Source organism: Stenella coeruleoalba (assembly GCF_951394435.1).
Source record: "Stenella coeruleoalba genome assembly, chromosome: 19".
Taxonomy (NCBI): Eukaryota; Metazoa; Chordata; class Mammalia; order Artiodactyla; family Delphinidae; genus Stenella; species Stenella coeruleoalba.
Genome location: NC_137165.1, coordinates 10,113,835 through 10,128,301, shown reverse-complemented (window position 1 = coordinate 10,128,301; position 14,467 = coordinate 10,113,835). Strand labels below are relative to the sequence as shown.

Here is a 14,467-nt window from a genome sequence, read left to right as displayed (position 1 = left end):
TCTTCATTGTGGAATGCAGGGTCTTTTTTAGCTGTGGCATGCAGAATCTGTAGGCGTGTGGGACCTAGTTCCCTGACCAGGGATTGAACCCGGGCCCCCTGCATTGGGAGCGTGGAGTCTTTACCGCTGCACCACCGGGGAAGTCCCTCAGTTTATTTTTCTTAAATCTTAATATTTTTAAGCCAAGAAAAGGGGGATTTACTGGAAAGATACTGAGGTACCTCATTCAATCAAAGGAATCGTTGGGCAACCAGCCTGCAGGAGGAGACAAGCACACCTGGGCCTCAGGAATTTCTGGAACCAGGGGCTGGGCTGCCGGAGGCCCTTTCTTGTCTCTACTCGTCTTTGAGTATCAGCCACATTCTCTCTTACTCCACGTAAAATGCAAGGAATGAACGTGGCTGCCTCACGCATCTGAATTTCACATCTTGGATCTCCTACAGCAGGGAGAGACTGACTTCCTGAGTTCCTGTTTAACAAAATTCCCAGGAAGGACTTTCTTTAGCCTGGCTGGGGTCAGGTGTCCTGCCCTGGACCCATGACTCGGGCCAGGCGGGGGAGGTGTCTCTAAGTACCTGGCAGTTCCTCTGGGGTCACATGGTTTGAGAAGAACACTTCTCAGTAGAAGGGAGGGTGCTGGGAAGATTACACATTCATTTATTCTTACTTATTCATCCAGTAAACGTTTATGGAGCCTGTTATGTCCTGGGCTCTGTGCTATGTGCCGTGAACACAGGAACCCAGCAAAGGCTCAGCGATCCAAGAGCTTAGGTCCCAGTGAGGGAGACGGCCTAGAAGTCACTGCCCTGTCCTGGCTCAGCCAGACCCACTCTCCCTGTTCATGAAAGAAAGAGGAGCCCCTCTGTTGCCTGTGGCGGGGCCTCGGCAGGCCAGCTTGGGGACGTTTCCCCTGTGAGGTGCTGATGGCTAAGGAACCCAGCCGGCAGGCCTGGCAGCCGGGGGCAGCGCAGCTGTTCTGAGTTACCCGCCAAGAGCCAGGAGGTGAAGGAAGTGGCTTCCTGTTGAGCTGAGATCTTTGGCTCCAGCTTGGAAGTCAAGGCGTCCCCAGAAACAGAAGTGCCGGGCAGCCCACCGAGGTTCTGTGGAATTTTCATTATAACGCACAGAACCCGGGCCTAGATCAGGTGCTTGACTCCACCAGTGTCGGCGTCTCAGGCCCTCAGGCAATGGTCATCCTGAGCAAACACGGGAAAGATGCTGGCTCAGCTCTGGGCCCAGCACTGGCAGGAAAGGACAACTGTGGGGTGGGGGAGGGGCGGGGGGTAGGTCAGAGCCCCTCCTGGAGACTCCCCAGATTTTCTGATGTGCTGACTCTGCAAGAAATGCCCACAGGAGTCACTGGTCTGAGCAAGACCTCCACCCATGAGTTACAGACCTGGCCGAGGACTGCAGCAAAATGCTCTCCTGTAGAACGTGATAGATGCCTGGGGCCAGCGACCCAGGCTGCGGTACCTGGGTTTGGGCATCAGGGACGAGGATTTCTACTCACTGTACCTCCACCCCAGACTACTCCGACATGCAGGTTGTTGGTCCAAGTGTGGTTTTCTCCCATTATCGTATCTTATATGATGTGTGTGTGTGTGTGTGTGTGTGTGTGTGTGTGTGTGTGTGTGTGTGTGATGTATCGTTTATACATGACGTAGTGATGGTGATTAAACTGAGGATTTAGCCCGTAGTTTGGGGAATGGACAGAAATCACACCTGGAGGAAACTGTATGTAAATCTGACGACACTGGACTCGGAGGTTGAGAGCTTTTCTGAAGGGCCCCGGCCACCATCACTTTTGGCAGCAAGATATCACGTATCATTCCTGCCGGGAAGGATATAGCGCATCTTCAGTTGTGGCAGTGAGAATGGAATCATGACAGGGTGTTTTGGGAGCTAAACGTGTAGGAGGCGGGCTGGGTTGGTAAGGGATGGAAGGCACTGGTCCAGTGGCCACATACATCACCCTCGGTAAACGGGGTGTCTTAGGCCCACCCCAGCACCCTTCCATGCCTGCACCTGAAGCCTCATGGCGTTGGGCAGCAAAGGCTGAATTGGCTGCACCTGAAGAGAAAAGCCGAGGTCAATTTGTGGCCAAAACCTTAGATGAAATGATGCAGAAGCCACGAGAAAGCGGAGACCACACAGTAGAAAGAGGATATACAAAGTAGAGAGAAAAGGCAGGTGTGAGAGGAGCCCAGAGCAGACAGAGCAGAGGCAGGACTGGTGGGTCCCCAGGGCTGCCTTGGTCTCTGACGTTGGTCCATGTTGTCCCAGTCCATGTGGAAACCTACAGGAAACCTAGCTGGTGGATCTGACTCTTGCAATGCAAAGAAGCTAAGTGACACGGGACCCTACCTACAGCCTCCGTGGTTTCTGCTTTTCACCCTGTGAGGTCTCTCCCTCCTCCTTGGGGCCATGGCTTATTCATCTGTTTAATCAGAGCATCTGGCCCTGTGCAGGGAACGTTGTAGGTGCCTATTAATGTTTAAATACATATCTGTACTTATCACAACAAGCCTTGGCCCAGCCCTCACCGAGAGGCTGTGGAATAAGCAGCAGCACAGATTTTAGATTCAGTACCCGTATCAGCCATGTGCAGGGAGGTGAGCTGGGCCAAGGAGATTCTTTCTGGGCGTCTGAAGTGGAAAACAAGTAATGAAAAGGCAGTTAACAGTGGGAGCCAAGGCTTCAAGGACATGTGGCGAAATGGACAAGCAGTGTGGACATTCAGTGTTCTTGCTTGTAACAGGGGGATGGTTATGAAGGAGCTCAGAAGTAGAAGAAGGAGATCCCAGAATGGTGGACCTGAAAGTGTTTTGCAACCTGTGAAACGAACACAGGTATCCGTGATCAGTAAAGCTGATTACAGGGAGCTCTCCGGTGGTCTAGTGGTTAGGATTCCAGGCTTTCACTGCCGTTGGTGAACTGAGATCTCACAAGCCGCAAGGCATGGCCAGAAAAAGAAAAAAAGAAAGAAAGGAAGAAAAAAAAGCTGATTATAATTCTCATGCATTTTTTTGTTTTTGTTTCTTGTTTTTGTTTTTTCAGTGTAAATATCAGGATAATCTCTATGCTTTCTTTTTTTTAAAATTTTTATCAGAGTATAGTTGATTTACAATGTTGTTAGTTTCAGGTGTACGGCAAAGTGAATCAGTTATACCTATACATGTATCCACTCTTTTTAAGATTCTTTTCCCATATAGGTCATTACAGAGTACTGAGTAGAGTTCCCTGCGCTATACAGTAGGTGCTTATTAGTAAGTCTCATGCATTGTTGCCAATCTACTTGTGTGACTGTAATAGGGAGAAGAAACTTTGTATTCTCTTACAAGTTAGTCACTAAAGGAATGTTGCCTATAAGCTTAAATTATACATAATGGCCCATCTCTGGGAACCCTGCCTCCCAGGTAATGAGCATGAAGCTAAAATACCTTTGTTTCGCTAACAAGGAAACTTCCTGACCAGGCCCACCTGTGAATAGCTGCCGCAAGGAATAAATCCCTCTGGAGTCTGACCAGAACCAGGATTTTATCCCCTCCTCTTAGTATAAAAGAAGCCTGAATTCTAACTCGGGGAAGATGGTTCAGTGGGACGCTGGTCCGCCATCTTCTCAGTCTGCCAGCTTTCTGAATAAAGTCACGATTCCCTGCCCCAGCAACTTGTTACTCGATCTGTTGGCCTGTCGTATGGCAAGCAGTATAAGCCAGCCAGGGCTCTTGCTGCCCGTGGCCAGCCAGCTCTGCTTGGGGAATTTTTGGGTAAGGCCCTAGCAGCTGCTAGGACCGCTTGTCCTGAGGATGTTCCTTTTAAAGTTCCCGGAAGCTGCACTGGCTGTCCCAGCTCTTGGCAGTTGGAACAAAGGAATCAACATCTGGGAGCCAATGGGCTCCATACTGTAGGGTAAGTCACTCCAGTGTGTAAAGCTGGAAACTTTATTTCCTCTCTGTTTGGGGATTTTTTTCTCTAGAATAAGCTAATTTGTTTTGTATTTGAGTGGGGTACCATGTTGGAAAGAGGATGAGAGGAAATAGTTGGTGGACTTTTACCCGATTTGTGAACTGGTTCGTTTCTTTGGATGTGCTGGTTTGTGTGTGCTGGGTGTTTTTGTTTTTTGGGGTTTCTGTTGTTGTTGTTGTTGTTGTTGTTTTTGGCTGCGCTGGATCTTAGTTGCCCCATGCAGGTTCCCCGACCAGGGATTGAACCCGGGCCCCCTGCACTGGGAGTGCAGAGTCTTAACCACTGGACCACCAGGGAAGTCCCTGCGCTGTTTGTTTTGTATTTATGTCTTTAAAAAATGGGGGGCTTCCCTGGTGGCGCAGTGGTTGAGAGTCCGCCTGCCGATGCAGGGGACACGGGTTCGTGCCCCGGTCCGGGAAGATCCCACATGCCGCGGAGCGGCTGGGCCCGTGAGTCATGGCGGCTGAGCCTGCGCGTGTGGAGCCTGTGCTCTGCAACGAGAGGCTGCGATAGTGAGAGGCCCGCGCACCGCGATGAAGAGTGGCCCCCGCTCGCCACAACTAGAGAAAGCCCACGCACAGCAACGAAGACCCAACACAGTCAAAAATAAATAAATAGGGCTTCCCTGGTGGCGCAGTGGTTGAGAGTCCGCCTGCCGATGTAGGGGACGCGGGTTCGTGCCCCGGTCCGGGAAGATCCCCCATCGCCGCGGAGCGGCTGGGCCCGTGAGCCATGGCTGCTGAGCCTGCGCATCCGGAGCCTGTGCTCCACAACGGGAGAGGCCACAACAGTGAGAGGCCCACATACCGCAAAATAAATAAATAAATAAAGGAGTTACTTTAAATACAAATTAAAAAAAGAAATTGGGTCATTTTTTGATGACAGTGGTGCTGCTTTAATCCGAGTGTGACGATGCATCCATGGCTTTACCCCAGCTAACCTTACAGACAAGTGTGTGGTAAGTAATACTATGTGTGGTCCTAGTCACCTTGCAGTCAGCTGAAGTTCAGGCCCTGGTTCTCTCCAGGTTTTAAGGAAGACTCGGTCCCAGGTCAAAACGGATGTAAGGCTACGTTAGTTGGGTAGGCAGACCTGCTGGAGGCAAACTCATGAACAGAGGTTAGTATAGTGCCCAAAGTTTTAATATAATTGGCAATTGCTGGGTCTTTTAGAGCATTTGCAGATTCTCCTGTCTGGGCAGACACCTTGAATGGCCTACTGTACAGCATTTCAAAGGGGCTTAATTTAAGCCTGCTTCTGGGAGCCACTCTGATCCCAGAGTTGCAGGGCAACTGGCAAGGCCTTATCCCGAGTTAAATTAGTCTCTTGACGTATTTTAGCCATGCTCCTTTTTAATGTATCGTTCATTTCCTTGGTTTTTCCTATTAGTTGTGGTCTCCAGGATAAATATATTTTCCAATTAATTTGTAATGCCTTAATCCAAGTTGGGGGATTATTTCCTTAAGGAGGGCTTTAAACACTCCTGAGGCTTTTTCCGTCCAGGTGGGCTATGCTTCCACCCATCGTGACAAAGTGTCCACTCATACTAGCAGGTTATCTGAAATTTCCTGCAGCTCGAGGATTTGAGTGAAGTCTGTTTGCCAGGTTCCTCTGTGCTGAGTCCCTATCTGGGGAGGTCTGAAACCCCACGCTTTGGCCCTTCTTTGTCCTTTTCTACACAGGAGATCTTGCCCCAAAAGATGGACTGGATACTCTGGCATCTATAAGAAACTATTTCGGTGTAAGGTTCCCTACCTGGCATTCTAAAGGTTGTAAGAATGAGCAATTTTGTGCCCCTCCAAGGACTCCTGTGACTGGGATGGATTGAGATGTTTTCTGTGCCACCTTGGTGTTTACCAGAGTGTGTTGCACCTGTAACAAAGTTAATCAGCTCATTCCCCACTGTCAATTTTACCTGGTGCTCCTGTGGGGAAATTGGAATTGGGCACCTCAAGTCCAAGGGAGCCCCCCCGCCGGGCCTCTTTGTTCATCAGGGTGTTCCTCTCTTTCTACCATCTGAGAGCCTCCTGACTTTTATTGGTTTCCTTCCTATTTAGCCTATGGCAACCTTTTTTTTCCAGTACCTTTCCTCCTTACAATAAGTGCATTTGTCCCTTTCCCAATGGTGGCTGACCTCTCTTTGGGTCACTCACCTTCTGGCGAGTGCCACTGACAGAAAAATGGCGTTGTCTTTTGCATCTTCTTTCTTCTGTTGTTCTCTGTTGTTGAACCCTTTAAAAGCAAGATCTACCAACGGAGAAGGGTTTGTTCCAAATTTACCATCTAACTTTCGTAATTTTGTTATGTCTGGGGCGCTTTGCCCAATGAAGATCAAATTTACCATTCCAGTATTTTCAGGGGCCTCAGGATCTGCATCAGTGTAACATCTGTAGGCCTGATAAATCTTCATTTGGTTTTTGCTGAATTTCGTTCAAAATCTTGCTTGGATTCCCCTTTTCAAAGCCTTGCCAAGATGCACTCATGGTAGTGCTCTGATAAGGGCATTCCTCTCTCATCAGGGTCCAGTGGGCTTCAGGTGTACCTCGTGGGTCTGTTAGGTGGAGTTGCTTCCCTGGCCTGATTAACGACCATTCTCCTTTCATACAGCGGGTCCTCCCTGTGAACAAGTCTGAGGGGGGAGAAAGGACTCTGCATCTGTAGAAGCCCAGTCTGCTGGCCGTTTGCATTCAGGCCCCTATGGGATAACAGCATAAGGGAAATTGCCCTGCCCCAGGAGTGCCTCCTGGCCCCAATTGGGTCGCATCTTAGATCGTGATACCACACCAGGTCCCTGTGCCCCAGGAACTAACACAGGATTTTTTTAATATATAAATTTATTTATTTTATTTTTGGCTGCGTTGGGTCTTCGTTGCTGCGTGCGGTCTTTCTCTAGTTGCAGAGAGCGGGGGCAACTCTTCGTTGTGGTGCGCGGGCTTGTCATTGTGGTGGCTTCTCTTGTTGTGAAGCACGGGCTTCAGTAGTTGTGGTGCTCGGGCTTAGTTGCTCTGCAGCATGTGGGATCTTCCCGGACCAGGGCTCGAACCCGTGTACCCTGCATTGGCAGGCGGATTCTTAACCACTGCACTACCAGGGAAGCCCCATTCCCCCTTTTTTTTTTTTTTTTTTTTTGCGGTACAGGCAGATTCTGAACCACTGCGCCACCAAGGAAGCCCATGACCCAATTTCTGAGACGCCTAGAGAGTAATGGGTTTGTGAACCCTTAGATGACTTAAGGTTGCTCTTTATAATCTTAATACTTTAAAAAATTTCATTGTAGCTGAAGAAGGGTCAACCTATTTGTTTAATTTTGTCCAAATAGCACAGGAATTTAGTGTAATTCTGGCACCAAGTTAATTAATAGATAAGTATTGGGAACTGGAACCAATACCCCAAATTAAATTGCAAATTAGACAACAAAGGGCTAAGGGGTTTCATCAGGTTCAAACAGTTGTAGATAAAAAAGGAAAGGGGATTGTACAACTGACTAAAGATTTTAAGGAGTCCCTGTCCAAGGCTGATCAGTTCCATCCCATAATCACCTCTTTGTCACCCGTGTCCAGCAGGTAGTAGAGCGGTCTTTGTCCTTTTTCCCACAGGATTGTGGAATGGATCATTGACAGTAGGGAAGAACCTTTGTGTTCTATTACATTAATTACTAAAGGAATGTTGCCTATAAGCTTAAATCATACATAATGGCCCATCTCTGGGAACCCTGCCTCCCAGGTAATGAGCATTAAGCTAAAATACCTTTGTTTAAATCATAATGGCCCATCTCTGGGAACCCTGCCTCCCAGGTAATGAGCATTAAGCTAAAATACCTTTGTTTAGCTCACGGGAAACATCCTGACAGGGTCCACCTATAAGTGGCTGCAGGAAGGAAGAAATTTTTTGTTTTCTTGGCTGTGTGTTGGGTCTTCGTTGCTGCACACGGGCTTTCCCCAGTTGCAGCGAGTGGGGACTACTCTTCGTTGCGGTGCACGGGACTCTCACTGTGGTGGCTTCTCTTGTTGCGGAGCACGGGCTCCAGGCACGTGGGCTTCAGCAGTTGTGACCCGCGGGCTTAGCTGCTCCGCGGCATGTTGGATCTTCCCCGACCAGAGCTTGAACCCGTGTGCCCTGCATTGGCAGGTGGACTCCCAACCACTGCACCACCAGGGAAGTCCAGGAAGGAGGAAATTAACATATCCCCTCCAGAGTCTGGCAGGAACCAGGACTACCTCCTCACCTTTTAGCATAAAAGAAGCCTGAATTCTGACTCAGGGAAGATAGTTCATTGAGACACTAGTCCACCATCTTTTTGGTCTACTGGCTTTCCAAATAAAGTTGCTATTCCTTGCCCCAACAATTTGTCACTTGATTTATTGGCCTGTCATGAGGTGAGCAGGAGGCGCTTGGACTCAGTAACGTGACCTTGGACCTGACCTGGAGTCCTCTTTCATACATTCTGGACGAAGGTAACTGCTTTGCTGGATCGGTGTGAGGAAGCAGTGTGTAAGGCAGAAAAAGTGCTTCCTACCCCGTAAGGAAACATGGGGAGTTTCTTAAATAAAGCAGATTCCTGGCACCCTATCTCTGCCATCTTACTAAATTGGGATTCTTTGGGGATGGAGCCTAGGAAACTGAATTTTAAATAAGCATTTCCAGTGACTGACTAGGGTGGTCCAAAGAGACTTAGGAAAGACTGAAAGGTGTGTGTGTGTGTGTGTGTGTGTGTGTGTGTGTGTGTGTGTGTGTGTGTGTGTGTGTGTGTGTGTGTGTGTGTGTGTGTGTGTGTGTGTGTGTGTGTGTGTGTGTGTGTGTGTGTGTGTGTGTGTGTGTGTGTGTGTGTGTTTGGGGTGGGGAAGACAGTACTTTCATATGTGGCCACAAGGTGGCAGCAGAGAGATGAGAAACTGATGTCTCCGGTGAGTGCTCCGCCCCCCGCCCCCCGCCCCCGACCGGCTGAGAGTGGGCAGACATGGGGATGGGTTGTGGGTGGTGGCCCTGTGGCCCACCTTCTCCTTTGCCAGGTGGAGTTTGTTACTGCAGACTAACCCCCTGTGACCACCTGTCTCATTACCAGATTTTATGGACGCTCTGCTTTTGCCAAACTCTGCCGGCAGAAACTGCATTAGCGTGACCTTGGCTGGGCTGTGGGTGGTGGTGAGTATGGGCGGCAAGCGATGTCACCTGCACAGGGCAGCTGACTCAAAGGACACCAGTGCATTACTGGAAAGCAGGGCCCTCCACCCCCACTGCCAGGCTTGTGGTTCCAGGTGTTTCTTAAAAGACCTGTCCACCTGCATCAGGCCTGTTTCAGTCATGAGGGGATTGGGTCTGTGGCTGGGGAGCTGGCCGAAGCCCAGGCAAAGGCTGCTGGGATGGGGTGAGGGCAGGGAACTCAGGATGGGGCAGCTGCCTCTGGAAGAAGCCAGGATGTCCCTGGCTGCCGCCGTAGGGGTAGTAAGAGGATTAGGTGTCAGTCCCTAACCCAGCCCGGAACTAACACCCTCCTCCACTAACAGCCCCTTCCCCCGCACTCACAGCACCCTGGCCTGCCCCCGTCGGAGCTTGCCAAACTCAGAATAACCCCGGGGACCAGACCATGGGATGGCAGGGACTCTGCTCAGTGCCCTGCTCCTCTTGCAGCTGCTCGGTATGGACCAGGGTCGGGGGAAGTGGTCGGACACACACACAGGATACTGACATAAAGGGACAGGACAAAGACAGACTGAGATGTAGACGGAGACACGATATTTGGTCCCCAGGCACATCACTGGTTTGGGAGACACACGGAAAAATACACAGCCTCAGACAGAGACAGACAGAGAAGCAGAGCCATGCAGATCCAGAGACAGAGAGGAGAGGCTCCTTAGCCTCTCCGTTTCCAGTGACCCCACTGCTTGGCCCCACCCCCAGGCAGAGGTGAAGGGAAGAACGAGGAGCTGCGTCTTTACCACCACCTCTTCGACAACTATGACCCAGGACGCCGACCAGTGCAGAAGCCTGAGGACACTGTCACCATCACCCTCAAAGTCACCCTGACCAACCTCATCTCACTGGTAAGATACCCCCACCGTCACCCCAAGCGCTATCTCTGAGCCTAAAGTCCCACTTCTGGTCCCAACCGCTGAGCTCTATCCTAAAGCTGGCTTCCATCATCCTAATCTCCCATCCGCAGAATGAGAAAGAGGAGACCCTCACCACCAGCGTCTGGATTGGAATCGTGAGTGGAGTGTGGGGAACAGTGTGAGGTCTTGTCCAGGGGACCCTTTCTCCCAAACTCCTCTTGGGTACCAAGGCACACGTCCTTCTGTCCCCCTCCCCTTCCCCCACCCTTAGGACTGGCATGATTACCGACTCAACTACAGCAAGGGCGATTTTGGGGGCATAGAAACCCTGCGGGTCCCTTCAGAACTCGTATGGCTGCCAGAGATTGTGCTGGAAAACAAGTGAGGACGGGGCCAGACTGGAGGGAAGCCGAGGCCCGGGGGGCTGGGCTGGACCTGGTTGGGGCAGGTTGCTTGGAGGGAGAGGGGGCCACAGATCTGCGCAAACCCTTGGTTTCCCGGAGCCCACAGTATCGACGGCCAGTTCGGTGTGGCCTATGAAGCCAACGTGCTGGTCTCGGAGGGCGGCTACGTGAGCTGGCTGCCCCCGGCCATCTACCGAAGTATCTGCGCCGTGGAGGTCACCTACTTCCCTTTCGACTGGCAGAACTGCTCTCTTGTTTTCCGGTGGGAAGCGGCCCGGACCTTTGTGGAATTACGGGGGCAGTGGGTGGGGCCAGGTGTGGGCGGGGGGGGGGGGGAACTTCTAATCCGGGGCGGGGCTTTGTGCTGGAGGTGGAGCTAGACATTCGAATGGGGTAAGGCCGCCCTAGCGGGTTAGAAGTAAGTGTAGAAACCCAGGTGTGGGGGCGAGACCTGGGTTGACGGGTGGAGCTTAATTCCCCTGCCAGATCCTTCTAGGGCGGGGCCTGAGGCTGAGGCCCGAGTCCCAGCCTCTGTGGTGGGGGGGTCATGGCCCCGGCGCTCCGCAGCTCGCAGACGTACAATGCAGAAGAGGTGGAGCTCGTCTTTGCTGTGGACGACGATGGCGACACCATCAGCAACATAGATATCGACACTGAGGCCTATACTGGTGAGGCCCCCTCCTGCTCCAAAAAACTCGTTTCTAGACGGGTCCAGAGAGGGGACTTGCAGAGTGGGGCTGCCCCAAACCATCGATGCTGGGATTGACTTGGCAACCCTGCTTTAACTTGACCCTTTCCTGAAATCATTCTTGATCGTCGGACTAGTCCAGCTTGCTCGCTTGTGGTGGTTCCCTAATCTCTCTGGGAATGCCCCTTTCTGACCAGCCCAAACAATCCAGACCACCTGCCCCACCCACCCTTGTCCAGACGGTTTGCATCCTCTCCTCGCCTGGAGTTGCAGGCCCCCCGCGGTCAGATGAGGGGATGGAGAGCAGAGCAGCGCGCCCCACTTCCGAGAGCCAGCTGACCGCGCCTCCCGTCCCGCAGAGAACGGGGAGTGGGCCATCGACTTCTGCCCCGGGGTGATCCGCCGCCACGACGGTGGCTCTAATGATGGTCCAGGGGACACTGAAGTCATCTACACGCTCATCATTCGCCGGAAGCCGCTCTTCTACGTTATTAACATCATCGTGCCTTGCGTGCTCATCTCGGGCCTAGTACTGCTCGCCTATTTCCTGCCGGCACAGGGTATGGAGTCGCCCAGACCCCAAACCCGGGCTCCCTCCTGGGGGGCGGGGCCTGCTCTCACCAGGTACTCCCTCCAGCCGGCGGCCAGAAATGCACCGTCTCCATCAACGTCCTGCTCGCCCAGACCGTCTTCTTGTTCCTAATTGCCCAGAAAATCCCAGAGACATCTCTGAGCGTGCCGCTGCTGGGCAGGTGGGCGCAGGGTGGATCCCGGTGGTGCCTACGTGGGGCGTGGCCAGTGTGAAGGGCGGAGCCAGATGAGCATGGGGTGGAGCCAAGGGGCTCGTTGGGAGGGCCCAAACCTAATGACTCTGGGAGAAGCCTCAGCTGCCTCATCCCCGCCTGGGCTTTATTTAGATGCGGGGTGGGGCTGGGATGGTGGTGGCTTTTCCGGTCCCCCGTCCTCCGTAATGCTGCTGGACGCCACCTGGAGGTCTCCGGAGTATCTCTGTTGGGGGCGGGCCGGCTTAGTGCCCACCCAGCCCCGCCGCCCCTGGCCCCCACCTCTCCCCTCATCTTGAACTCACCGGTTCCCCGGGGGTGCCGAGGCCCAGGGGGCGTCGCCACTGTTGCAGGAATTAGGCGGATCCCTGCAGACCTCGTGCACAGAGGCATAGCCGCGCCCCCTGGAGCAGAAGCCGGGCGCTCGCGCCTGCCTCAGACCCCGCTTGCCGAGCCCCCTGCCCCGCGGCCTGGGCTACCCGGGCCAGGGCTCCACTTGGATCCCCGGCGTCTAGTCGCCGCACCTCCTGCTGCACCCACAGGGCTGAGATCTGCAGCGGGGGTGCAAGAGTTGGCGGGAGTGCAGAGGTCCCTGCTCCTGCCGCTCGATCCCCCTTCCCCGCCCCTCCTCAGCACCCCCGGCACCCCACCTCTAACGAGGTGGCCCCGAAGCTCACTACGGTGGCCGCGGCTTCTCTTAGCACCAGCCCCAGGGTGGGCTTCGGGGCGGGCGGCTTCTCTGGCTCTCGCGGCTCCAGGGACTTCGGCTCTCCGAACCGCTGCTCCAGATATTCATGGGCCGCGGCCACAAGTTCCAGGGAAGATAGAAGTGGGGGCTGGAGGGCCGCCTGGAAAAGCACAGGGACTGTGGGGTCATCAGGTCAGAGGTCAGAGGTAATGGGGGGACGCTGGAAACCTTCCTAGAGCGTTTCAAGGTGCCACCCTTGGGGGTGGAGGGTGGGTATCGGCGTAGGCGCACCTCCGTGGAGCTGTGGAAGTGGCAGGCCCACAGCAGGGTTTCCAGGGAGCTGGGGGTATCCTTCATGGTTGCCACCGGCGGTGCGAGGGGGGAGAAGGGTGGGGGGGACGCGTCTGGCCCCGCAGAGGAGCAGCAGCTAAGGGGCGTAACTCCACTCCTTGCGGAGAGGTGCGTTTGTGAGGTTAGAGGACTAGTGGCCCCCTCTGTGGCTCAGGGGAAGTGGGGAGGCTGCGACGTCACGAACTCCGGGCTCCTCAGGTACCTCATTTTCGTCATGGTGGTTGCCACGCTCATTGTCATGAATTGCGTCATCGTGCTCAACGTGTCTTGTCGGACGCCCACCACTCACGCCATGTCCCCGCGGCTGCGCCACGTAAGCACCGGGTGGAGGGGGCTCCGGGCGGGAGGCGGGGCTTCGAGCTAACCTCCCGGCCGCACCCCCCCCACCGGCCGCCCACCCACCCAACCCCAGGTCTTACTGGAGCTGCTGCCCCAACTCCTGGGCTCGGGCGCACCCCCCGAGGTCTCCCGGGCCGCCTCGCCCCCAAGGCGGGCGTCGTCCTTGGGCCTACTGCTCCGCGCGGAGGAGCTGATACTGAAAAAGCCGCGGAGCGAGCTCATGTTTGAGGGGCAGAGGCACCGGCACAGGACCTGGACTGGTGAGCAGTGGTCCGAGCGGGCCAATGGGGGCACCTGCAGCGGGAGAGGCTCCTAATCACCCCCCACCCCCCGGGGTCGCTCCCACCAGCTGCCCTCTGCCAGAGCCTGGGCGCCGCCGCCCCCGAGATCCGCTGCTGTGTGGATGCCGTGAACTTCGTGGCCGAGAGCACGCGAGACCAGGAGGCCACCGGCGAGGTGGGGCAGGAGCCGGAGAGGCTGGGTGGGGAGCTGCTGGGGGCCTCCGCTCTCCCTGACTCGTGCACCAGGCTCCTGCTGCTTTTAGGGACTCAGCTTTGCCCGCCCCTTCCCCAGGAGGTGTCCGACTGGGTGCGCATGGGGAAGGCCCTCGACAACATCTGCTTCTGGGCCGCTCTGGTGCTCTTCCTTGTTGGCTCCAGCCTCATCTTCCTCGGGGCCTACTTCAACCAAGTGCCCGAACTGCCCTACCCGCCCTGTATGTAGCTGTGAGCCTGCAGCCACGGTGACAAACGTTCCCACCCATCTCCAGGAGGAAATCTGAAAAACAAGTTGCTGCCACTGCTTTATTACGATCCTTTCGTACTGCCAACGATAAATCTGTATTCAGCCTCGCGAGAGTCGTATGTGCGCACGTACGTAGGTCTGGCCACCGGGCAGACAGCAGCCGGAGTTGGCAGATGGTTCAGGAAGGCTCTTGCATGTCAGCCCTCCGGAAGGCAAGAACCATCCTCAATTCATTCTTCCCGACCTCCCAGTTTTTCTTGGGTCCCAGCTCCATGTGACCCTCTAGCCCTGTGAGCCTCTAAGAGATCTTTATCCATTTGTTGCCAAACAGGAGCGACCCCGCCCCATGCAGGACTTGCATATAGAGAGGCTCGAGCCAGGCGCCTTCATGGCCTGGCCAGGCTGGAGTGGGTGGAAACCAAATGGCCCCTGTGCAGGGCCCCACAGGTTTAAGC

At 54.1% G+C, this 14,467-nt stretch overlaps 2 protein-coding genes across 2 annotated transcripts; one reads left to right on the top strand and one right to left on the bottom strand.

Moving 5' to 3' along the window:
- Window positions 1-9,848: 9,848 nt before the first annotated feature.
- Window positions 9,849-14,376, top strand: CHRNE (cholinergic receptor nicotinic epsilon subunit; the record flags this gene model as incomplete). The annotated part of the gene is made up of 11 exons (XM_079904495.1): window positions 9,849-10,007; window positions 10,127-10,171; window positions 10,288-10,397; window positions 10,527-10,682; window positions 10,988-11,088; window positions 11,468-11,668; window positions 11,746-11,860; window positions 13,128-13,242; window positions 13,342-13,528; window positions 13,618-13,724; window positions 13,842-14,376. Coding segments are annotated over 11 exons (1,446 nt in total), but the record flags the coding sequence as incomplete, so codon positions are not given.
- Window positions 11,917-13,200, bottom strand: LOC307177710 (uncharacterized protein C17orf107). Its single transcript, XM_079905086.1, is given in 5 exon segments — window positions 11,917-12,116; window positions 12,196-12,246; window positions 12,250-12,441; window positions 12,541-12,738; window positions 12,870-13,200. Coding segments are annotated over 5 exon segments (606 nt in total). The 5' UTR covers window positions 12,936-13,200; the 3' UTR covers window positions 11,917-12,017.
- Window positions 14,377-14,467: the final 91 nt, after the last annotated feature.